Source organism: Alosa pseudoharengus, unplaced genomic scaffold (genome assembly GCF_046254945.1).
Source record: "Alosa pseudoharengus isolate Yale_2024_CS ecotype anadromous, Long Island Sound unplaced genomic scaffold, YU_APseudo_1.1 YU_APseudo_1.1_scf_15, whole genome shotgun sequence".
Lineage (NCBI taxonomy): Eukaryota > Metazoa > Chordata > Actinopteri > Clupeiformes > Clupeidae > Alosa > Alosa pseudoharengus.
The window spans coordinates 12248176-12274333 of NW_027468620.1; the positions used below are offsets into that span (position 1 = coordinate 12248176).

A 26158-nucleotide genomic window follows, 5' to 3' on the forward strand; every position below is an offset into this window, starting at 1 on the left:
ACTCTAATGAAATAAATATAATAGTTCCAAAAGAATGAGCATTGACCCTAATGAGTCTGTGTTTGTCTGTGATGATACTTTTTTTTTTATCATTGCTTGGTTAATGGAATCAACTGGCTTTTTTTTTGATGGCACATTGAATTACAAAGACACTATGGGCCCTGCCAGAATGCTAATGTAAATGTAAATTCATCAAGGAATGGAATGGTAGGAACGACTCCTTTACTCTAGAAAACCGTCCACCAAGTGCTTTAGTTGCCTATGATCCATATATCTTGGCCGTTCTCTTTATATCTTCTCTCTTTGAAAAGATACTCACATTTACTCCTTTCAAACACTTGGATCACTTAGGTCATTCTCAAAAACTTGTTGAAAATGTGCTTCTGTGCTAGGCCCAGTTCCCCAGTTCCTTGAAGATTCACTTAAGAGGAGCATGTTCGAAGTCTGCAGGACGGATCATCATTGTTGTGGCCTTCAGTGAATATCCTGAACCTTTCCAGTAGTACCATTTGATTCCATTGAAACGATTGGTGTTCTGGCCTTGTTGGTAGTATATGCCATTGAGGTTCGAGGGACCGCAGGCGTCAAACCACCAACCTATACACAGGAGATATAATTAGAGTTTATCAGAACAAACAGAAAATGAGTTTGCAAGCAGGGCACATGGCTGATCCTCAAACATAGACGTTTTGTTTGTTCTCCGCAGAATACATCAGTTTGTCTAGACAGGCTATCCACAAGCTTTGGCCTTTCCTTGTGTCACAAAGATATGTTTCACATTAGCGTAATGCTGACAAAACAAGGAGAAGAATTCATATGGGAAGATCACAGCCTGTGCTGTGTTCAAGGAGAAGGGTTTGGGGCGGCCATGATGGAGCAAAGCTGGTTCTTCTCACCCTCCTCCTCTTCCTCCTTCTCCTCCTCCCTCTTTCTTCCCCCTCCAAAACCCATCGCGTTAGGATAACCCAACTGAAGGTCGTTCTCTGCAATTCCCATAGGTGCAAGGATTCCTTCATGGGTGACACCCCTAACATAAGAACAGCCCACAAAAGACGAGAGGAACGAAAAGAAGCCAGAGAATTTCAGGGTAGAGAGGAGGACCAGCACTCTAGATTTTGCGAGCAAGGAGCGAGAGGAAAAAAATGCTCGAGTTCCCAGACTATTAATGTCAGGCCTCACAGGGGCCAAATTCCCAAATGAGCTGATCAGTGATTAACTCTGAGCTAATTTTTCTCAAGAGTCCTGACCCAGCTAGAAAAAAAATCGCAAGGCGCCTTTCAACTTGTGTGAGTTTCTGGGGGCAGTGCCAAGTGCTGTGTTAAAATTTTTGGAGAGGGAGCTAAGGAAATCTGAAGTTGTCCTACTCTGAGGGCAAAATGTGGAAAAGCATGCTACAGTCATTTGTAAATACACACTTGGGGAAAAAGGTTTACAGTGGGTTCTAAAAAAATGGCTGTTAAGAGATCCAGTGTGGAGGGTCTACATACAGCAAAGTATATATTACAAAGGTTCAAGGTATTGTAGCCACCAGAGATACATTTATTGTAAAAAAGATGGTCTCTCTTCAACTAAATATTGCTAGAAAGAAAACCCCCAGAAGGTAGATTCAACCCCTTCATTAGAGGTTCTCATATTATAGTTCATAGGCCTCCAGAGAGCATAGGTGGCTGAATGTCAACAGTAGTTTTGATAGTCTGCCACATGAAGAACCTCTCTGCCCACTCATATAACTGAAAAACTACTGAACTGATTTACTATACATTTTCAAATAGACATGCTGGAATGTCCTTTTATTGTGAGATGGGAACAAGGGTTTGCAGTCACCTGACTTTTTTTCTTATTACATGTGGCACCGCTGTAGACCCACATAACTGCAGATTTTTTTGATGTGCCTATGTTCATTTGCACAGGTAGTGTCACAGGTAATGCTGCTTTCAGGCATTGGCAACTTTCAAACAGGTGCGGGTAAAGCATGGACATATGTGCAGATGTGAGCTGTTGAAATAAAACTGACAGCCTTCACTAGGTTTGTGTGTCAAAGCCCTGAAAGCTTCACTGAGGTGGGATGAATAATGACCGATTGAATGAAATTGCATCCCATGTTTTAATCATGGAGGTAGGCTGTTAAAAAAGCATCAGGGAATAGATCAGTAATTGAAATGAACCTGTTCTTACCTCCTGAGGTCAGCTGTGAGCACTTGCACACACATTTGTCATTGTCCGCATCCTTTGCGCTGAAGTCACTTCCTGGCTGGCCAAGGCTACTGATTTTGCCTGCACTTCCACTGTAGCCCTTAAGGTGTATCCTGTGTAATTGAAAATGCAGCAAGTACAATGTGAGGAGGAAGCCCATGATTGCTGTTGCAGAACACAGACCAGAGCACACTTAACTAAAACTGCTATGGTGTAAAGTATGAAGCTGGTGTGCAAATGCAACATTTTGATCATGGAAACTTGATTCTTTCATGTTGTTGTGATAACTTAGAAATGGATTTATTTTGGTGAATTGTGTCACCCTTATTCTTGTTCTGCCATTGTAAAGACCAGAGAGGATGGCGGTCATTTCCTCTTTCGTTACAGGCCAATGTGCAAAGAAGTGCCAAGTTCAAAGAAGTGAGTGAGGAAGGTTCACGCTTTTTAAACACTGTGTATGTCTGTGTTTAACCCGGGTTAAGCAGCCATTGTATTCTCACAGTGATTTTTTCAGTCATGGTAATAGTGATCGGTCAGTGTTATAAGGAACTAAAGTGGAATTAGTTAAATGATGGATTGAATTGGTTATGAAGTGCATGATGAAAGGTTAGAAACGGGCAGTGATATAGGAAGGGGTGGTCTTTTATGATGATGTCCAGTTGCAATCTGTGTTATTCATCCATAAAATGAGATTGTGATATGTTATATCAGGGCCGAGCAGAGCAATATCATCTCCAAAATATCAACATGTTGGAATGTTTGGTTTGGAATCGTAAGCGCATGACGTGCCTAGATTATTAGGTTTTCTTTTCAGCTATGTTTTTCTTGCCATAGTTAATGGCCATGTGCTTGTATGACAGATATAAAAGCCTGTTTGTGTGCCTTTTTTACTGTACTATCCCTTTTTGTAGAGTTTAATTGAACAATTGGTCTTTATTGTTACATAGTGTTGTTTGGTTGCTTGTGTAAGTAAATTGCAGGTGCTTTACCTGTAATTTTGTGATTCATCAGCAAGGGAAAATTCATCATATAGCGAGTATCCTGAGTTTCCCTCCCAGTCCTGCAGTTCGATTCTTAGGACATACGTCTGATCCAATGTCATCTGAGAGGTGAACTCATTCCCCAGCCAGTGTTCTCCTGAGACATCCCCAAAACCCTTTAGAGGGAAAGAGTACATCAATAATAAGGTGGTGATGGGTCTTTGTTTTACATGGTGGATTATGTTCTTTCTTTGCCTTGATGGGCTGAACATCAAAATGTCAGCAGAATTAGTGAGTAGATTAAATAAAAAAAAGTCCTTATAACCCTGACCTTGATCTTATAACATCTGTGGTAAATCTATTGTACAGTATCCCAAGTCATGTATGGGTTTTTTTTTAGTTAAGGTGTTAAGATGAAAAGTCTTCAAAAACACGGTTGAGTTTGGTATTTATTTTAAATGTGAATTGTGGTTTCTAGACTGGCATATCTAGACTAGATAGGACTTAGTGTTATTTTCACAGCTCCAATAAGATGGAGTGAGATGTCTTGCCAAGGCGCTTACCATTTTGTACTCTTTCCACGTACGGTGAAAGTCAACATGACCGTCGAACCTTCTCTGCAGAACTGTCCATCCACCTCCCTCTGTTTCCATGTCACAATAGGCCTAAGGGGACAGACATTGAACACACAGTCTAAATTACACATTTTTCTGTGCACTTTGTTCATCCAGTTCAGAGAAGGATCTCTAATGAATTAACCGTTTCTGTTTTTGCCAGTCTGCAATGAGGGTGGCGAATTGCACTGGAGTCTAACCACTTTTCCTTGAAAAGTTTCTAAGGAGATGGCTGTCCTTGCCTAGGCATGCACAAAACTAACTAAAGATGAGGCTTTTTCGCTTACTTAATCTGTAAGCATTGGAAACCCCTGCTGGGAAATGGACATTTTACACCTTCATCATGTCAGCTCTCGATTGAAGGCGAGACTAGCAACCTGTCGTTAAGTTTTTATATGGGTCTCTGTCCCTTGTTTTAAACCAGTTCTTTGTTATGTTCTTTGTGCGGTGTGAATGAATGTTTTTCCTACCTTGATTGGCTGTGTCATGCTCGGGAGATTCAGTGAATAGACTCCACTCTTTGTGCTTCCGGCTTTAAAAACTGCTGCACAGTCCCTAAACACTGTCGGAGCATCTCGCATCATGGCAGACCTAGTCACTGGAAAGAGAAGAAAGTAAAAGCGTTAGGCTTGTGCAGACAAATAGGCGCTTGCTGTTATGTGCCTTTGAAGATATTTGCAGGAGTCACAGTATACATATAGGCATATAACCTACATGTGATCAACAAAAGCTGTGGAGTTAAAGTTCTTTTCATGTTGCCCAAATATGTAATGGCCAAATGGAAAGAGTGTCTTTATATTTCATGGAAGCCAAGTAGAATGTAGGGAAGTGGGCTTAACAGAGCAGAGAGAAGGAGGTAAGGAAAGGAATGGAGAGTAGGACGTAAGTCTCTCCTCAGCATTCTCCCTGGCAGGTCTTGCATATGCCTTTTTCACAGCCGCCATTTTGACATGAAATAGTAAGGCAAGCACAGGTGTTACTAAATACCATAATGAAATTGAAATCTCTGTACAATTTAAGTGTAACAGAATCCAAACCTTAAAGGAAAATTCCGGTTTTTAGCACTTTAAGGCCCTTTTCTGGTTTGTTTTGGATGAACTAGAGTGGTGGACACCGAAATTTTGACGATTGGTCCTCCTGTCGCGACTTTTCTGACTCGTTTTGAATCGCCTTTTCACCTCTCAGGGTGGCTGGCAATGGGCATACTGTAGTAGGCTACTCAAACATGTCCTAAAACAACCCTTAACGTTCGTTTTCAACTGTGCAACTCACCGAGTGGTAGGTGTTCGTTGATGTTCCAAAACAATTAGCATAGCGAAATACAGTTTCTGTCGTCTTTTATTTGGCATTTTGTAAAATCCCATTGATTTCTGTTGGAAGACTCATTGCACGTTGCGCCACCGTCTATGCTTCAGGTTCAAATACGAATCATACATTGCGCCGATATATTTGCTTTTAATAGTCAACAAACTCCACTAACCACTCGGTGAGTTGCACAGTTTTGAAAACGAATGTTAAGAGTTGTTTTAGGACATGCTTGAATAGCCTACTACAGTATGCCCATTGCCAGCCACCCTGAGAAGTGAAAAGGCGATTCAAAACGAGTCAGAAAAGTCGAGACAGGACCAATAGTCAAAATTTCGGTGTCCACCACTCTAGTTCATCCAAAACAAACCAGAAAAGGGCCTTAAAGTGCTAAAAACCGGAATTTTCCTTTAAATAATGTCATTAATACCTGCCATATAAAATGTCTGCTGTGTAAAAGGTCCATTGCTATTTTAACTTGTCACAGCATGGCTCAACAACTCACTGGTGGAGGTGGATATGGAGTCAATGATGTTGTTGACTGTGTCCAGCAGCTCCTGCTGCTGCTGCTGCATGGCGGAGTTGTTGGAGGTGGCGTGCAGTAGCTGTTGCTCCAGCTGCTGAATGACGCTGGTCTGCCGCTGGACCAGCTGCTTCAGCTGCTCCTTCTCCTCCCGCAGACCCTTCAGCTCCACTAGCCGCTGATCCTCCATCTCCTCTACCCGCTTCTCTAGGAAGCTGCAAGGGAAGGGCAAGGGGACAGTGTGGGCATTGAGCAGTGCAAAGAATTGTGCTTTTTGCATTCGGTGTGGGCAAAGGGGAAAAAATTTATGTGTTACACTTTATATTAAATGTCTTAATATAGTGTGCATAATAAGTACATGTTGCTGTCAATTTCAGACCCTATTTCCATCCATGTCATGGCAGTATGAGCCAATATGATGCTTACATGGCAATTTTAGAAATATCTCTAGTACATGAAAGAAATGTGTTTAGATGGTTGTTGGCCACTGGGTGAGTCACTTTGGGGATCAGTCGAGTCACCCTACTTCATGTTGACAAACAGAACGGTCCTTGGAAACCACTTTAAAGTTGAGATTTTATCAAGCTATAACTGCGTAGCTGTGATTATCCTGAAACAACAACTCTTAAGGCTCAAGTTTCGGGACGGCAGAATGAACACTAAACAGAATGGAAGATATCTTACCTGTTCTTTTCATTCAGCTTGCTAATTTCGTTCGTTTGGAGGATTAGTTGTTTTTCCAGTTTGTTGGTTGATAGAGAGTTCTCATGAAGTTGAAGTTGAAGTCGAGTTGTTTGATTTATAACCTAAAGATGAAAAAAGTTTTTTTTTCCCACAGAAAATATGTAAGATTAGATTTAGCTTTAATTCCAACAAGCCTCTCAAAGATGTAGATTGGTAAACATGTTGTGAAATGACACATTTTTGGCATTGACCAAGGACCCAACCTTACATAATGAAGACTATGTGATCTTTAGGGATTTGGCTTCATTTTTCCACATTTGTATTTGTTCTAACGCTGAATCAGAGACTGCCTTGAGGGTAATCTCTCAATTTGGGATTGGGTATGATTAAATGAAGTATTGGTTGTTGCTTGCTTATGAAAATAAGACAAGTCGCCATTATATAAAGACTTCTGACATTGGCTTGTATTTTCTAGTATAATCTGTTTCACAAACAATTCCACAGTTCACTGCAATCCTTTTGGATCAGCTACACTTAAAGCCAAATTGCACACGGTCCTGCTTTTTCATCAAATACATTTTTAGTTGGATTGTTTTCATTGTGTGTGTAGTCAGTGGCCTTAGCAACGATATTATTTACATTAAAAGAAGAAGAGGGACATTGACCTTGTCAAATATATGCTTTTATGTTCTGACTGATGCAATATAAAAATGTCTTTCCTCTAAGCAGCTACCATATAGCAAAGAGCACAGTCAGAGCTGTATCCCTGAATGAGTGGAAAAACCTGTTTTCACTACAGGAAAAAACAGAACAATCAAATTCGAATAAAGGAAAGTTTTGATGGAAAGGGACAGGGGGTGTCGGGGGGCTACTGTGAACGAGTAGGGGGGACTTCACATGCAGAGAGAGTTATTGAACGATCAGGCAAGGGACAACACCCCCCCCCCCCTCTCTTGTCTCCGTTCCACGTTCCAATATGAGGAACTAGACTCAGCAAAAATTTGTGACCAAAATGTTTACATCCAGTGTAGAAATGTGTGCTCCACTGGGAGAAATGTTGATGGGTTGGAGTGGGCAGATTTTTTTTTTTTCGTTGTTGTGACAACTTGATATGGCCGCACTGTGGGAATATGATAATGTTAATAACAGGAAATGGTGCGTAATGTGTTTGAACAGGTCAGTGACCTATGCCCTGACTCGAATAGTATTGCGGCTTTGTTTGTTCATGGAGTGTTTTGGGGGACTCTAACATGGCAACATTTTGATTCACTTTAGAAAAGACGGCATGTCTGCTGTGTTTTTGTACAACATGTAAAACATCAGCTACTCTGTGGAACAAGTGTAATGAGGGTGTTCTCTGAAGTTATAATGGGAGCTTACCCGTGCCTCGACATTCGTCAGCTTCAGCGTCTGTTCCACTGTTTGACTGAGCAGGTTTGTCCCAATCTCAATTATGGCTGCTGTGTGGTTTTGCACAGCATGCTGTTGTATCTGGGCAATCTCGTGTTTCATGTTGTCCTGGATGTAGTTCTCCAACTGAAGTAGACACAATGGGATTGTGTATGAGTTAAACAAGTAGCAGTAGGAATGACATCACATTTGTTCTCAGTGAAGTTTTTGTTCATGAAATTGAAAGGGCAATAGCAATGTGTCTGTGTATTTTAGGAATCTAGTGACAAACTTTGCATAAACAACAGTAACCCAGTACTTCCTATGGGAATAGAAATACGCACTTGTACACCTTTTAAGACTATGCAACAATCAGAATTAGTCCCATGGGAAATGGGATGACTGCAGATACACTCAACCCTTGAGCAAGTTCATGGAGAAACTGTATTTTGGCATTGTGGGAGTGCTTACTTGGTGTGTGTAACCATGAAGAATTAAGAGATTGTGATTTGAAATAACAAGGTGATGCACTTATAGATCTGGGGCCGTATTCACAAAGAATTTTAAGGCTAAAAGTAGCTCCTAAGTGGCGAATTTCGGAGCAACTCCTAAAAATAATGGGCGTGTCACTCCTAACTTTAGGACTCATAATTTTGTTCACTAAAAGTAATTCACGAAGCATTTTAGACCTAAAAGTAGCACCTAAGTCTGGGACACCTTAAAAGAAGTCAAGAGGACTCCTAACTCACTAAGACCTATTCACAAACAGCTTTTTGCGGCATTTCACGTTCCAGCTTCCAATCGCGAAGGAACAATTTTGCATTGTAGGCATAAAAGGGATGCAATAACGCCACCAACAACAACCAAAACTACTCATTGTCAATATGTAAATTAAATGTAACGTTTTATTGTGAATCAAATTAAAATGTTCTCCTCTTTACAAACATAGGCATGGTGACAGATTAATTTAATAATGTTGCAAAGATAGGCTACTAGGCTATTTGTTTTGCCTTACTCTTTATTCATTTAGGCTAGGCCTTTTTATTCAGTTATTCATCATCTTCCGTCCTTCGCACTACTTGTGTAGCGCACGCATTTTCAGACCGGTCACCTGTCACTCATCATCGTAAGGGAGGTGTTTGGAATCATTCCCGCGCTACAATCATCAGCCAATCAAGGTGGTTACTTCAGTCAAGCTTGTGCATGAGTAATGGCATCATCCATAGCAACGAAGACTCACTCTTAGTTTAGGAGTTGTCATTTTTCCTTACTAAGAGTAGGTCTGAAAGGCTTTGTGAATAACTTTTAAGAGAAAACTCCTAGCTAAAATCTTTTAGTGCGATTTAGGAGTACTCCTAGTGGTAAGATAAAAGGCTTTGTGAATACGGCCCCTGGTCCTTTATTCTGAGTTTTACTGTACATTTGTTTTTCAACATGTGTTACCCAAACAACATTATCTAAACGTAACATACTTTTTGTCTTGTTCGTTGTTTCAAAAGCTTATATTTATTTACCCAACAAACAAAGTACTGTCCTAGAGTTCTATCCACATGCTATTTAGTAAATAGATTGATGGCACACTCTGCCTAGAAGTCAGATTTCGATTTATCAGCAGCATCTGTGCAAACATTAACCTTTGGATCTCTGGACTCCAGACTCATTTCTCAGATGAAGAGGATCAAATCTGTCGTTATAATTTAATTTTATTGTAAACTAACAGATTTCTCTCTGAAAAGCAGGTGGTCTTGGTATTTTAAAAATGTGTTTTGTTGTAAACAACATTGGTGATTGACTGTGAATTCACTGTGAATATTGTGGGGAGTTGCAACTATGTTTTTGTAGAGAATTAGACATCAACATTTCTCGCCATAACAGAAAGACCTTTAGTTTTGTGTCATCTGATTATGGCACCATGAGAGACTTTGGTTGTAACTGCTCTACATTGAGCACTTCAGATGGATATTAGGGTTATATTTGAAACAATAGTAGCAGGTAATGATATTAAAAATCATATTAAAAATAACCATGTATTAACCGCACCCGTGTATTAACTGCCGTTCCCAATAACCCAATGAATCAGAATCAGATTGTGCTTTACTCATGAAGAAGAATGAAGAAAAAAAAATGCATTCCCATGTATAGCCCGCTGTGTTAACCTCATAGCTGAAGAAATTTTGTAAAGTCAATGTATAAACCTCGGTAAATTACGGTATTGGTGTCAAGACAACACTACCAAGACCCCGTTATTATGTTCTCTCCTGAGCCTTCAGTTCCTGACTGGCGGGCAAAGAGGCCTTAACAAACAGGATGGAAATGATGACTGCTGAGTTGCATCCTCTATAAAAACATTTTGAGAATGAGGAAAAAATCCCACCACCTTCCTCCAAGTGCCCTTCTACTTGGGGGGTGGGGTGCTCCTGACTGGCATGGAGTGATACACAACACAAGTATGTGGAGCATATATCCTCCTAGTAAATAGTGATCAGAAACCCCTTCGGCTGCAATCAGCGCTGATTTTGTTTGTCTTCCTCTCTACGCTTCCATCTTGTCTTGTGTCGAGGAGCACCGACGCACGTGGAGGGAGGAAAGTGTGCCATCGGAACTGCGAGCAGGACGTTCCATTGATGGCTAATGATCTAATCAGTTGTTTACTTCACTCCGGCCCACTGGAGGACTCCAAAAGGAAGGGCTGTTTGTTCACTCCGTTTACACAAACGCGTGACAACAAACTGACACATTGCCGTAGACTGGCACGACAACAAAGACCCACAAGACCCCACAACCTCCCCAACCAGCTATTTCTAAATCGAATACGCTAACAGTCAAAAGATTTAGGGTGGGAGTTTTTTTTAAGAAACATCTGTCAGCTGATGGCCATTGTTTTTGTATGCGCTGAATTTCAGCAATAAAGAAACAACCAGGTCAGAGGACGAGCATGCCCCTCAGAGAGTCCCCATTGAACTCATGACACCACATGCTGTTCTGTATGATAAAGTGAGCAATATGAATTTGCACCTGCCAGTTGTCCCAATATATCTCCCAGCGTATCTATTAATACATTTTGGAGATGCTTTTGCTAATTAGCGCTTTTTTTCTGAATCTGAAGAATATTAATACTACGCACAGGAGAATTTCCTCTCTGGCCACTATCCCATCAGAGTCAAATAAACCAAAAGAGGATGCTTAGATATATCAATAATTAAACAGAGCTACATCTCATCTCTTGTGGTCGAGGAGTAATTTATCTAAGGTCCTGTACCAGAACCTTTGTCAAATCATGGTGTGTGCAAAATGCAGATAAAATGTGATGGAAGTCGAAAGGCATTCACTGTCACCAATGAAGTAAGCAGTAAAGCACTATGGTGGTTTTAAATCTGATCCAAATCCCATCATCTATAGGCACTATTTGTTTTGATTTCAAACTGGATAGTCAGTGTGGATTTCCCTTCTCTATCCAAGTTAATTTCATGCGGGTAACCTAATCCAGCCATCTTTAAACAAAAAAGGAAGAAAGAAATGTCATGCAGTCATTTAGTACTCAGTCCTTTGTTATATAAAAAGTCTGATTGAACAAACAAAAAAAGCTCACTGCTCAGGGTCTGGGTGAACAGGCTCTGGCATAAGAGCTTTCTTGGATCTGTCAGTACATCAGGATGACTCAAAGGAAGGGCCCATATGATCTCTATGTGACTGTCAGACCTCTGCAACCCTATTCATTAATCACACTCAGCACTGAAGAATGGGGAGGACCCGAGGAGTGATATTGCCATGTTTTCACGCTGCCTACGCTTCCATGGTGCAGGGGAAAAAAGGCTGAATGCACAACACCATTTTTTGGCACCGGAGTGGAAACTTTGTTGGCTCTCAGTCACTCGTGGTGTGGCAACTGGTCATTGTCAACTTGTTATTGTCACATCTCTGAGCCCCCCACACATTCAAGTGCCTACTACAAAAGCCATTTGGTATCCAAGACACATAGAACTTATTCGTTCAGTTGGAGCACTGGTTACAGTTAATAACACTGCTATATCAAACCTTGTTTAAAGTATTTGGTGATCTACAGGTGAGGATACGCATCCTAGGTTATAATCATGGTTACAACTGATTTTAGCATCCTCTCAAAAAACGACAAGTTTTGGCAGCAGTATCATTGCCCACTGAGACCCCACTTCACCTCTCTTCTCTGAAAGACATGGGTCTGTGAGGCTGACTGAAAGGACCTTACTTACCATGAGAAGCCTCTGGGTGTTGTTCTCCATAATGCTCTCCAGTTCTTCCAGTCTCTGGATGGCCTTATATTCCTCTGGGTCATCATTCGGAACCAGGTTGGTCTCTGCATCCCCAGCGGCTGTCCGGCAGTTGTCCTGTTCCGGTAGCAGGAACGTGTAGCTGCATGGCCCGTTCTGGATCTGAAACTGCCTTTTGCCACTGGAATCTGAAGTTGTCCTGTAGCCCATTCCCAGGGTCAGGCAGTAACCCAAGATGACTGCACCAACAGCATTGAGCATTTTCTCATGAAATATTCACAATCAAAGAACACACACTAGAAATCTGTCAAACTTGAGGTCTGATTTTGTTCTGTCGCAAATGCAAGTCCTGTATACACAGAAACACACACACACACCCAGAGAGAGATGTGATGCTCCTTTCCCTTGGCTATTTCCCAAAGTTGAGAGTCCCAGAGTCCTCTTCTCACTGTCCCTCAGGTTGATTTATACGGTCCTCAGATGCAGAAGGAGGAGGGGACACCTTTGGGGTGGGTGTAGTAGTAGTAGAGACAGAGAAAGTGTGATTCCGGCTGGTTCCCCGAAGTGCTAGACACGCTGTGTGTGTGTGTGTGTGCGCTCCTGTCCTCTCTCACTCCTCATGCTCCCAGCGCTTCCAGTTGAGCTGCAGCGGTCCTGTGATCGGCCGGGTTGAGGGAGTGGAGGCGGGGGCCCCTCCCACACCAGTGGCAATGGGGGGAGAGAGAGAGACATAGAGAGCAGCTCCTAGAGCAGCAGAATGGGAGGGCTCTGTGCAGAGAGAGAGGGAGAGGGGGTACGAGCAAGTTAGAGTGGCATCAAACCATGTGGAGGGTGTATCAGTGAGTGGAGGTTCCTGTGTGTGTATGGCTAAATTTCTGAAAGAGTTACTGAATATGTGTGTTCATGTGTGTGTGCATGCGTGTATTCGTTAGCGAGTAAAGTACTTTAGTGTGAGTGAAGAATTTCTGTTTGTGTGGGTGAATCTCTGAATGAGTGACTGAGTGTGTGTGTGAATCTCTGAATGAGTGACTGAGTGTGTGTGTGAGGGAGAGCACATGTGTGTGGGTGAGTGGGGAGCACAGTCGCTAATTAAACACTTCCCGCTGTATGCTCCTCAACACTGCCTCTGCTTGAGTGAAGGACTTAGAGGGCAGGTCACGGAGGAAGACGGGGATAAACTATAATGGCTGTATTTGTGTTTTGGATTCCTTTTAAAGAAAGATGGTCTGTGAGGCCTTTCAGGAAGCAGCTGTGCTCGCCTGAATAAAACTTCTGCACAGGCTGTGTCGACCCATGGACAGTATTGTCCTCCCTCTGTAGTCACTGAATGCTTTAAGCTCTTTTTAAGACTTGAGAGTAATGAGTGGAGGAGGATATTCAAGTTGTCACTCATACTATGTGCAGCTCTTTGGTAGTTCTCAAGAAGCATTAGGCCTTATTTCCTGTTCTCAAACTCTCTATCTGGGTCTTGTTATTGGAGAAGGGTTTGAAAACCGTCTGTTTACAGAAGCAGACAGTGTCTTGGCATAGATGTTAGAGTCATTTATAAAGCCTAGTCCTTGTCATCTTAATAGTATTTTAGGGCTGCATTAATACATAGGCTTAAAATAGCCACATCTTGAGTTCACATAGTTGTCTGTCATCAGCTGTGCTTCTCCGCTTGCTTTTTCCTTTAGGGAAGGAGTTGTTGATTGTGTTTTGTAGTTGTTGATTGTTATGTCTTGAATCTCATGCATCCTGATGGTAATGCATACCCCTCGATTCTGGCCACCATTTTGACCGCCAATCACTAACGTAGGGCAGTTGAGGTCAAGGAGGTCCTGACATAGGAATGAACTGGTGACGCTTTAAATACCATTGCATTGCAGTTTGATGAGTTGCGGTAGATTTTCGTCAGTAGACTGCCCCTAGCTGTCGCCAGACTAGGTTGTTTTCTCGTCTTTCCTACCTTTGATTTGAGAGGATGTGTCTCAGGTCAGGGTTGTGTTCCCTACATCCTGTCTCGCTGGCTGTCACACCGACTCAACACAGCAAAACAACAAAAAGAAAAAAGGAAAGGAAAAAAGAAGACACACATAGAGAGAGAAAGAGAGAGAGTCTGTGACAAAAAAAAGAAACATTTGGCGCAATGGTGTGTGGACATGTTATATCACTGAGAATGCCAGTGTTCCACCTGTATCTTTCTGTCATACATATCTCTGTCAGCAATGAAATTATAATATAAATGAATACAGGTAGACAGGTGGGTGTATTGGGTAAATTTTTGGTAGAGATTCATGTTTGAAATAGATGACAAAACTAGATGACATCAAGTGACATTTTTAATTCAGTTTTCCCCTTTATGTATGGGATGTGAACGCAGTAAATCTTCCCCCCACATTGTGCATAACACATCAGCACCTCATTTTTCTTCCAGATATGGCCCCTTTATGTTGAGAGCATGGGAGAGGGTCGATGCTTTGGCCTCGACAGCTTGGAGAAACAGCCATAAATGTTGCAAAGAGTATTCTAGGCTGACATGCTGCTCATTTCATGCCTGGATATCTTTTCCCTTGGCTCCTGTTCAGAGGTCCATTATGGGTCTAAGTTCCTAAACATTTGCACTGAACTTAGCCCATGCGGCTGCCAAATGAAATCACTTTTAGATCATTTAGCTTCTGGTAAATGTCATCTCTGATACTGAGTAAAACCATGAAAATGTTTTAAACTTACCAGGGAAACTTAGCCGTCTAACCTGCAAGTAAGAATGAGTTATTTACTTATTTCTATGTAATTAAGTCATCTTTTTAAATTTAAGTTGTCAAACACATTTGAAAACTAAACCATTTAATACTGCTTTACCAGCAATGTTTTTCATACAGGACAATTCCGGTATGTCAATTTTGGTCATACCGGAATAGACGCAAGGGGCCATTGTAAAGTGCAGTCATATTTTTAAAAAATGACAGTGATGTCATCTTAATTAAGATACTGTCACAGAGGGGGGGGGGGGGGAATGCAGGTGTTCTGAACAGGAAATCAATCCGTTAAGAGGATGTTTTGTCTCGATCCCCTGAGATGTTTCTTTTGCACTGGCAGAATCGTCAGAATCTGACAGCAACATTTGTCACTTCCGTGAACACCTGAGCTCACATTTCAAAGTGTTGAGTGTCAAGGCCTTTTGTTTCATGTTTACATGTAGATGTTGCACATTCTCAGCGTACGCAGACCTTTGGGTTTAGATTGGCATAAGTAGTCTTTTTGCTCCCCTTTTTGCTTGCTTCAAAGTGATGTGCATGATCATTGAGGGGTACATTCTTTACTCGAGGGCCTGACACTGTTGCTCAAATAGTTCCCCCATTCTGATAGATAGATAGATAAATAGATAGATACTTTATTGATCCCCAAGGGGAAATTCTGCATGTTTTCCATCTCACTCTGCTCTACATATCAAAGTGAACTCGGGGGTCCTCTTGATTAACTGAACGCATCTGATTTAGTAATTCAAAAGGAGCATTATAACACTTAAGTTCAGTAAGTTCAATTACATTAGCCTGGAACAGGGTGTGTGTGTGTGTGTGGGCGCGACACATGCTTGCGTACATGTGTACAGCACAAAGGAACGTGGTATATGAGGTGCAGCGATTCGGAAGTGGATTGATGTAACAATGCCGGAGGAAATACACTGTTAGAAACTCATGACCACAGAGGAAGGATAGTCGTTTCAAAAGAGAAAACAGGCCCCGGACTCAGGTGTCTGGGCCTGAATCATGCGCTGTTTAGGATGTTTCGGAAGTGGTGTTTGTGCCGCTTGTTTCATGTCAAGGGGAAGTCACACCATGAGGAAGAAGGAAGTGACACCATGACCTATTTTTTGACTGAATTTACGTACGAATTCCTTGTGGTTTTGATTCCCTGAGATGGCTTGTCATCTATGTTTCCTCTGGCAGGCCAACCACACACTTGATTGAATGAATATCAATTCAATTTTCAGTTTAATTTCACTTATAGAGGGCCAAAGCATAACACATGTCTCATGGCGCTTTACAGAATGTTAGACAATCAGAGAAAAGAAAAGAAGGCCCATGGGTAACAGGGGTGAGGAAAAACTCCCTAGGATTGGAGATACATAAGAAACCTCGAGCAGATCCACGCCTGACCCAAATGCCTAGGGTCAGTTACAGAACAGTAAGGTCTGTATACTTCATAAATGCATAAGTTAGTCAGATGTAGAGAATAGAACATAGTGTTTAAAGCCACCTGAGGTGTATGTTACAAGAGGTGGGATGGTTAAATATCCAGTATGATAATGCATGAATCTTATTTAGTCAGAAAGTTCAATAGTCCAGTGTAGGAAATGGAATTGTCCAGGGTAGGGCTGCACAATTAATCAAATTTTAACCACGATTTTGGCTTCCCACGATCAAATTTGCGTGATCAAGCGATATTTAAAATGGGTGCTCTACCCATTGAACCAACCTGGCAACCCATCGTAATTATGAGATAAGGATATGATCCGTGCTGAGGATCTAAACAGCCTTTCAATAAAAGCAAGCACATATTTATTACGTAGGCATATTTCCTACTTTGAATGATTTCCTACTCTGAGAGATTAACATGTCTGAGTGGCATAAAAAAGACTGTCAAATCGCCAACAACCCCAAGGGCAACAAATTGTTGCACGGTCACACAGTCCTAACCAGTAGGTGGAGGTAGCCTACTGCCTAAGCGCTATCCACGTCATTGGCGTGCGTGTGACAAGCTAGATGGTATGCGCTGTTTAGGCTATTTTGTGCAGCTACTTCAAGTAGCGTTCAAGTGGCATTGATGAGTTAAACAGTCACGTGTTTTTCCTACACGGTATTTGTAAACAAAGAACTCTTCTTATGTACCCCTTTCGTAAATGGACTGAAGTTCGCTCTAAATATCTTCTTCTATCGATTATGCTAACCTTTAGTATCTCTATACACATTCGTTTCTATTCTGTAACTGGCCTACATGGTTGCCTACAGCTAGCCTACATGGTTGCTAAACAAACATCGAAGGAAACTAGAAAAGCATTTCCTGAAGGAAATATAGTGCATGAAAATGCAAAAATATGATGTAAAATATAATACAGAATAAAAACAAACTATATTGGTTGCTAGGTAGATGAGGTTTAATATAGTTGGAATGACTGAACAGTTAAATAGGTGAATAGTTTAAATGGTTAAATTATTTAGGTAGATAGTTGACGATAACTGACAGTTGGAATGGCTCTAATGTTTGCTAGTAGCTATGCTAACTATGTTAACAAAGATAACCCGATTGACGCAAAGTGCGTCAAAAAACACACTCTTTCTTCTCTGTTACATTGCTCCGGAATGGTTCATCACAGCGAGATGAAACCTTTATTGCACGACAGAGCAGAAGTGGGGCTTTCCAACGAGACTACACACTTGTCTGTACGATCAAGTATGAAAATTAAAAAAAATCATGAATTTAAATCAAATTGCATCATATTTACAGTCTATACTTCTCTGCGTTCACCTGCACACACATTACTCTAGTTTGAATTACTCGCGAACCCGTGATCGCATCGATATGGCAAGCATATCAGATGAAAGAGGGGGCACAGGGCTATCCATTGGTACCATGTTTATCGATCCTTCTGGCCTATAAAACCAGACGAAGTGACTGCAAAATAATAACGTCATGTACACAAACCAACGCTGTATGACTCATTACTCTCGTTTGAATTACTCGCGGACCCGTGATCGCCACGCATGTCAGATGAAAGAGGAGACTCAGAGCTATCATTTGATACCAAGTACATCCTTCTGGGTTATAAAACAGACGAAGTGACAGCAAAATAATAACTTCATATAGCTGGACTTACCCCACGTTTTTGTCTGTTCTTGTGGCAAAGCAAGTTTATAATCCAATGCTATCATGTGTTTCTCTATGGCAAAGCATGTTCATATTCCGGTTTTGAGATCCTAGCAAATTCCTGCATGGCATCCAATTCAAGGCTCACATTGCATCCCAATTTGTTCAACAAATAAACACCTTTTTTGCCTTTACTTTGTTCATGGCAATGCAGTAAAGAGTTGAGAATTATTATGACTGCATACACACAGGCATGCAGGCTAACACGCAACCTCGGGTCAAGTCAGGTCAGATCAGTTCGTGTCACAGATATGGAGCGCAGAAAGGTCATTTTTCATCACTAAATAAAAAATGGCATTTATTTCCGTAAATCACACAGCAAATATTTCTGTAAATTGCTCAGCCCCAGAGTATCCCTCCAACATGGCAATTATATTGCCCGATTCAGGACAGTCTGCCCTACACACACATGAAATGCATGTAGAGCTGTGAGCTTGCTGTGGTGAGATACATGTCGAAATATAAGAATTTTTATAATACACTTTTTATATTTTAATTCTTTAAAAATCAAAATAAAATCAATGCTAGTATTAATACATGAAATGATGGCAGATCTGAATAGCCTAAACTCCCCTGAAAAAAACAATATATAATATATGTGTGTGGCACTTACAATGACCAGAATAAATCCTTATGAATAAAGGTAGTGAAAATGCCCTAAAAAAAGCTTAGGGTTCTAAGGGTTAACTTAGTTAATTTATCTAATGTTTTCTAGCAGTTTTTTTTTAAATGTTAATAATGTTAATGCTGTTAACTATGCTAACCATGTGATTTAGCTAACTTAGCTAATCATTTTTAGTAGTTATGCTAACTATGTTAACTAGCATATTAACATGCTAGCTATGTTAACCATGTTACTTAGCTAACCTAGCTAATTATTTTTAGCAGTTATGCTAACTAGCATGTTAGCTATGCTAACCATGTAACTTAGCTAATCATTTTTAGTAGTTATGCTAACTAGCATGCTAACATGCTAGCTATGCTAACCATGTTACTTAGCTAACCTAGCTAATCATTTGTAGCAGTTATGTTAACTATGTTAACTAGCATGTTAACATGCTAACCATGTTACTTAGCTAACTTAGCTAATAATTTTTAACAGTTTTGTTCAAAATGTTAACAATGTTAGCAATGTTAACATGCTAACTATGTTAACCATGCTAACTAGCTACAGTGGGTAAGAGTCATAGTTGATGACAAGTAACAGTTACAATGGCTGAACAGTTAAAAAGTTCAGTAGTTTAAAGGGTTAAATTGTCAGTGAAATATTGTAGTGAGGACTTTTATTTTGAAACAGTTTTTGGCAGAGGAAGCAGTTGAACAGGATGTGTAGTCTTAATAGGGCCAGTTTGTATGCTTAACCCTTAAAGGTGTAGGTTTTTGAACGTTCTAAGTTCCGCAACAATTGAAGGTTCTAAAATTCTATGTTGAATTCAATGAACCCAGATATTCTTTAGAACGTTCATTTGTGACGGTACTCCTTTAAGGGTTAAAGCCTGAGACTGGCAGTTGATCCAGGTGGCCTGAACACCTGCCATAGGATTCTAATTGCTTAACGGCCGTATTGTGATGTCATAATCATAATGTTAAGTCAATGGGGAAATTTTGATAGTTTTTAATTAATAGTTTAAAAAGTATAAAAGTTACAAAGCTGAAAAATACATAGCACCCATGTCCTAAGTAAGACCTACGTAACATAGTTTTAATGAAGTTTCTACGTTAAACGGTTGAAGCTGCATTAAACGCGTTAGAAGAAGAATAAGAACTAGAAATGCAATTCCAAGGAATTACCAGTGCATGAAAATGCTAAAGTTGTGATGTAAAATATCATGTATAGTTAAAACAGATAATACAGAGATGGTTATTATGGTGATGCTAGGATAGACATGGTGGTTGCATAGCTTAATAAAAGTTGATAGTTTAAAAGTAGACTGTTTAAAAGCTGAATGTAGATAGTTGAAAAGTTGTTGATAGACAGTAGATAGTTTAAAAGTTGTTGATAGACAGCTAGTTTAATAGATAGTTTAATGATAGTTTAAAAGTAGACCGTTTAAAAGTTGAAGGTAAATAGTTTAAAAGTTGTTGACAGACTGGAAGTTTAATGAATGTTGATATTCAAATAGTTTAATGGCTGTGTATAGGTAGATATTTGACCATAACTGAAAGTTGGAATGGCTCTAATGTTTGCTAGTAGTTATGCTAAGATTTTTAACTATGCTAACCATGCTACTTAGCTAATGTTTTATAGCAGTGCTAGCAATGCTAACATGCTAACCATGCTGCTTAGCTAACGTTTTCTAGCAGTTTTGATAAACATGCTAACTATAGTAGAAATGCTAACATGCTAACTATGTTAACCATGTTACTTAAATAACTTAGCTTATAATTTTTAGCAGTTATGCTAACTAGCATGCTAACTATGCTAACCATGTTACTTAGCTAACTTAGCTAATCATTTTTAGCAGTTTTGTTAAAAATGCTAACTAGCATGCTATGCTAACCATGTTACTTAGCTAACTATTTTTAGCAGTTTTGCTAAAAATGCTAACTAGCATGTTAACTATGCTAACCATGTTACTTAGCTAACCTAGCTAATCATTTTTAGCAGTTTTGTTAAAAATGCTAACTAACATGTTAGCATGCTAACTATGCTAACCATGTTACTTAGTTAACTTAGCTAATCATTTTTAGCAGTTTTGTTAAAAATGCTAACTAGCATGCTAACTATGTTAACCATGTTACTTAGCTAACCTAGCTAATAATTTTTAGCAGTTTTGCTAAAAATGATAACTAGCATGCTAACATGTTAGCATGCTAACATGTTAGCATGCTAACTATGTTAACCATGTTACTTAGTTAACCTAGCTAATAATTTTTAGCAGTTTTGTTATTAACTTGTTTAGCAAAACTGTTAAAAATTATTAGCTAGGTTAGCTAAGTCACATGGTTAGCATAGTTAACATGCTAGTTAGCATTTTTAGTAAAACTGCTAAAAATGATTAGCTAGGTTAGCTAAGTAACATGGTTAGCATAGTTAACATGCTAGCAGTAGTGCACCATTTATAAATGAATTAAAAAGCATCAAATTAACAGTATTTCTTAATACTTTGTTGTAATTACTGTGTTGCCGTTAACGTTTCCCATTAACAAAGTAGCACGCTGGAAGTTTGGAAGTCGCAGTCAATCTATATTTGCAGTAAATTTGGGGAGTAAATGTGAGGGGAAGAATTTGGGTGAGCCAGATAGCAAGTCCAATATGTGGAGGGAAAAAATATTGTTGTCACTAAAATTAATTAATAATCGTGATAAATAATCGTGATCTCAATATTGATCAAAATAATTGTGATTATCATTTTGGCCATAATCATGCAGCCCTAGTCCAGGGAGATTATGAGTTGTCATAGGGCAATGAACATTAGAACATATAACCTGCTTTTTTTTATGTGCATTGGACTGCCCTGGTATGGTGTGTTACTGTCCAGATTTAAATTTAATTAATTAAAAAAGTATATTGGAACAGGGATTATTCATATTCACAGGGGATATTTCATATTCCCCTGCATCAGCTGTGTCAGTTATGATGAGCAATAACAAACTAGTCTGTGTTTACAGTGTTACTGTGGCCTCACAAATAATTGTTTGTTGGTTTGTGGAGAAACTGTGGTATTAGTGTTGTAAGCGCATCGCTATGCAATCACATTAAGTAAGGCCACAGTCCCTCTGCTAAGCACTTTGGCACCTGGTGATGTCTGAGCTTAATACTCATTAATACTGATTAAGCCTCATTACAATTAAAAACAACCTAGGGAGATCTATGTTATTTTAGGAGAACTTTTATATACATTTTTGTACTTTTATTTTAATGTTCAAGAGCAGTTACATAACCTTTGATGCATAACTCTGAGGATTTTTGACATGCGTGTTGTATTAGTTGTAATGCATTTACACATGAAAGCTTTGTCAGAATATCTGAATGAAGGCGTCCCTTCCCTGAAGTCTTGGCATTGACTATTGTACATTTACTGTACTTAACATTCCACATCATACAGTACATACTGAACTAGTATAATCCCTTCAACACCCTGACTAAACCTGATTCCAAAACTAGATGGCAGATATCTCTACTATGGGTCCACCCTGCAGGCCTCTGTGCTTGGGCCTGGTTTTCAAAAACTACAGATTGTCTTATTCAGCTCTGCCACTGACCCACAACAGGCAGGGAACCGCTTCCCCCTAAAAATCCCCCCGCAGCTCAGATCTCAACTCAACAGGCCCTATAATGAGTGTGCTACAAGGGCAGGCTGTTGGCATTAGCACTATTCAAAGCTTTCAGGCAAAGGGAATTGACAGGCCAGTTCAAGGAACTCCACCGAGGCACATACAATGCCTTTGTGTGTAACCTTTGATGTATCACTCTTAGCAACGTTAAAAAACCATGTGCTTTGCAGGTCGTTGTTGGGGATAATAGTCATGCCCAGGTTTCCAGCTCAGTTGAGCTCCCATCATTGAATGCCTATAAAAGTGGCAGTATTGACATTATTAATTAACAAACTCACTTTGATGTTTGATGATTGATTTGGTTTGACTACCACCTCAATGGTAGCTGATAAGAAGAGAGGTTGTTTGGCTCAATTCATTTCTTTGTGGTCTTCTCTGTTTTCCTCCACTTCCACCACATTTTATAGAATCCCAGTACATGATTTCATTTTTCAACAAATATTGCAGTACACATGCAATATCATGGCTAGACATTCTACTAATTTAAAGCTCCCGTAATGTCTAAACTTTGTATCGCTCAGAGTTATATGTTCAACATAATTTAATTTCATTCTATTACATTTTTATAGAGGGGCCACAATCCATTTATATCAAAGTTCCATTTACAAGCTCTTTTTTCAATATTGTATGTGGTTTCAATCACTTGCATAATAATGCTAGACTACTACAAACACCTACTTCTTAAAATGATTTACAGTTTAATAAATGTAACCACTTTAAATGTATTGTATATCTCAATTTAATCTCATTAACCATATGGAATGAAGCAGTTTGAATGACATTAAATCAGTGTGTTGATTTTTCATAATGTACATGTGACTGAATTACAGAGTCTTTTCTGCCCTCTCCTTGCCAGATAAGATAACTACAGGGAATTATTTTATTAAAACTGGCTAACAAATTTAAAAAACAAAATGCAAATGAATCTCAGCCATTGTTCTAATGTTGTAGATTGCCAGAATTTAGTCATATGTTTGCCCCCATAATTTGTAAAGTCAGCCCAGTCCAGAGATAGGCCCCATCACTGCTTTTTAACATGCAAATAATTTGCCACAAATTCATGCCAGTGCTCTCTCAACAAGAGTATTATTTTTGACTGCACTAGGCCTGGAAACCGTATAAGTCTGAGCTACTAGACTGGAAAAGGTTTTGTTAGAAGAAAATTCTACAAACATCCCATTCATCCTAGTATTGTCTCTTTATTTTATTTCAAAAAGTGTTCACACTTGAATGAAAAGAATGTTTTGTCATGTGTTTCCAGGGAGACTCGGCATTCTGGATGGCACCTTTCCTCATTAATGGAAGACTTTCCTGTTTCCCGTCTCTCCTCAGATCTGCCGCCTCCAACAGCACCTCTCCGCTGGGGAGCACCAACAGGACCTGTTCCAGGGCCTCCCGCTGATGTTTGTGTCCCCCCTGTCTCAGCCACCCACTCACAGTCTAGAGGAGCTCATCAGGCTCTGTGGAGGAGCTGTCTGCCGCACTGTCAGACAAGCCGGAATCTGTATAGGGGAATACAGGGGCAGGAAACCTGAGGGGACCCGCTATCTGTCGGAGCAGTGGATACTGGGTGAGTAATCATTCACGTCAGTATTATTGAACGGGAGTGACGTGGGCTTCCTCAGATACTTTTCGGGTATTTTATGACCCTTCTTTTTGAGGTGTCATGATTTCAGGTCATTTTTGATGGTAATTTGTCTGACTTGTTGGATTGTTTATGGTTGGTAGCTTTGTAACAAAACTTTGAGCTGTTTGATTGTGAGTCCTATGATTTATAATGATAATACTTTTTCTGTCAGGGAATTAGTGAACAAAATGGTCTCAATATGTAAGAGATGCAAAAACATTTTTGGTTGATAACATATGGTTCAATTTTCCATTTTCCCCTCCAGACTGTGTGACACATCTGAAACGATTTCCTTATGAAGATTATGACTTGGAGTACCAATACCCATGATCTCTGTGCCTTTTGAGAAAATATAGATATGTTTGAGACATTTCATTGCAGTATTTCACACATTTATATTGTGTCTTACATGAAGTGTTTTTGTTTGTTTGTTTGTTTGTTTGTTTGTTTTATTATTGTTGTTTTAAATAAACAAGCCGTCCATTGATGACTACCTGTGTTGCATTAACTTGCACAGGACTGAAGGCTATGGGATTATAATAGACTGAATGTTCACAGTTTTTTTTTCCCTTATCTAGTGAGGTGATTTCACTTCCACAAACAAAGAATATATTTGTTGATAACATTCAAGAATTCCTTCAAACATTCAATGAGTGCATATGTTAAGAGTCCATAACTGTCCATGAAATTAATATGGAGCATACCATGCCACCCTAAATGTGAATGAACATGTCTATGTTAAAGCTGTCTCTTAAGTCTCACTTTATTGCCAAGTTTGTGTTCAAGGTCATCCATTGCAACAGATAGCAAGCATAGTCGGCCCGATTCTGGCTGAGTGCTGGCAGTGTCGGCTGAGGTCCGAGTCGGCTGAAGCACAGTAAACACAGTCGGCCCGATCCTGGCTGAGTGCTGCCACTGTCGACGGAGTTTCAGGTCGGCTGAGGCACTGTCCCCTTGAATGGGCCGACACTGACACGCAGTAGTTGGGCTGATTACTGAGTGTCTTATTTGGCCCGATTGGGGTTTGATGGGCTACTGCCAGTTTTCGAATCAATCTCGGCAGACGGATTTCATACAGTGTGTGGCCCGATACTTCAGGAACGAACAATGATCAGTATTGGCGGCAAAAATGAAACATTTAGCGACAGCCGGACGCTAACGTACATGGCCCAATTCTGTAAAGTGACTGTCGGCCCATTACATGTGGAAGAGCCACGAGCAGAGCAACTGTTCAGTTTGAAACCAGCAGGACGGCTCAGGACAGCAGGACTGTCTCGTTTTGGACACTGCATGTGGTAAGTAACATGCGACTTTACCTTTACCTGTTATTGCATGTAAATCATTATGAATGTACGTAGGCTTATTATTGCAGACAAAGTTTAACAAGTAGCATAACAAGAATGGGTGTTTCAATCTAACCCCCTTGACGATGACGAAGCTAGCGGTAACATACGTTATGATTTATAGCCTACTTTGTTGGCCTAATTACCGTTAACGTCAGTGTTGGTGGTTAGTCAAAAACGTTCAGTGCTGTAACGTTAGCTATACTTGCATAATTATGTGGTTTTCAAAGAAAAGTGTGATCGATCTAATCATTTTAGAAATAGCTTCCTTAACAGTTAACCAGTATTGCATGACTTAGAATATAGCGATTGGTAATTGGGCATTTCATCGTTATCCATCCAACTTTAGGCACTAGGCAGGCAGGACTGAGACTGTATGCCTTAAGAGAGAGTGTGTGTGTGTGTGTGAGAGAGAGAGAGAGAGCAGGGTGGGTCCTGTCCTGGTCATGTAAAGCTCATCAAAATCTGTATTTTAAGGTCGTTCTGTATTTTATACTGAGGGGTTGTTTATGATCGATCATGTAATCATTTTGAACACATATACTTCCATTAACCTAACGTTACTGTGACTTTTTAGTACACCTCAGAATCCAGGCCACACTGACCAGAGACCTGCCTGCACTTCTTTGGATGAAGAAGGCTACCCGTGTATACATGTGTGAACCATTTCTTGTGTTGGAAAAACAGGAGACCTGAAGAGCTCTTGGTAAGTTGTACATTGATTTAATAGAATAAGTAATACGTTTTTGTTTAGATGAGCCAAATCATAGGAATCAGCTTTCATCTAGGCCTGTGTTTTGTGATGTGTCATTTTTAGATGGTTTTGGTTTGCCTCATCCATTATGTCAGCAAAGAACAGGAGTGGGCAGGAAACATGCGCTGTTGAAAACATGGCCAACCAACTGGAGCACCCACAAGGCTCTTGTGAAAGAAGTCCACAAGCCTTTGTGCTTCAGGTCTGTATGTGTTGACAAATATGTCTTGCTCTTGGTGATTGTCATTAGTAATATATCAGCATTTAACAATCACACAATGTCAATGTTGCCCAAAATAACTACCAGGGAGGTG

At 40.1% G+C, this 26158-nt stretch overlaps 2 protein-coding genes across 5 annotated transcripts in view; one reads left to right on the forward strand and one right to left on the reverse strand.

Moving 5' to 3' along the window:
* The window catches only part of mcph1 (microcephalin 1), a 46170-nt gene extending 21680 nt beyond the window's left edge, over positions 1 to 24490 (forward strand). For all 4 annotated transcript variants that reach the window (XM_076285569.1, XM_076285568.1, XM_076285567.1 and 1 more), the window contains 2 exons: positions 23453 to 23690; positions 24013 to 24490. In XM_076285569.1, coding sequence (XP_076141684.1) covers positions 23453 to 23690; positions 24013 to 24077 — 303 coding nt within the window. In that variant the 3' untranslated portion in view covers positions 24078 to 24490. The remainder of the gene's footprint in view (positions 1 to 23452; positions 23691 to 24012) is intronic.
* On the reverse strand, positions 136 to 12550 carry angpt2a (angiopoietin 2a). The gene is made up of 9 exons (XM_076285566.1): positions 11918 to 12550; positions 7680 to 7835; positions 6300 to 6421; positions 5598 to 5830; positions 4258 to 4385; positions 3737 to 3838; positions 3183 to 3349; positions 2176 to 2306; positions 136 to 597 (listed from the first exon to the last, which is right to left on the reverse strand). The coding sequence occupies exons 1-9, from the start codon at positions 12194 to 12196 to the stop codon at positions 419 to 421; spliced, it is 1497 nt and encodes a 498-aa protein (XP_076141681.1). The 5' UTR covers positions 12197 to 12550; the 3' UTR covers positions 136 to 418.
* Positions 24491 to 26158: the final 1668 nt, after the last annotated feature.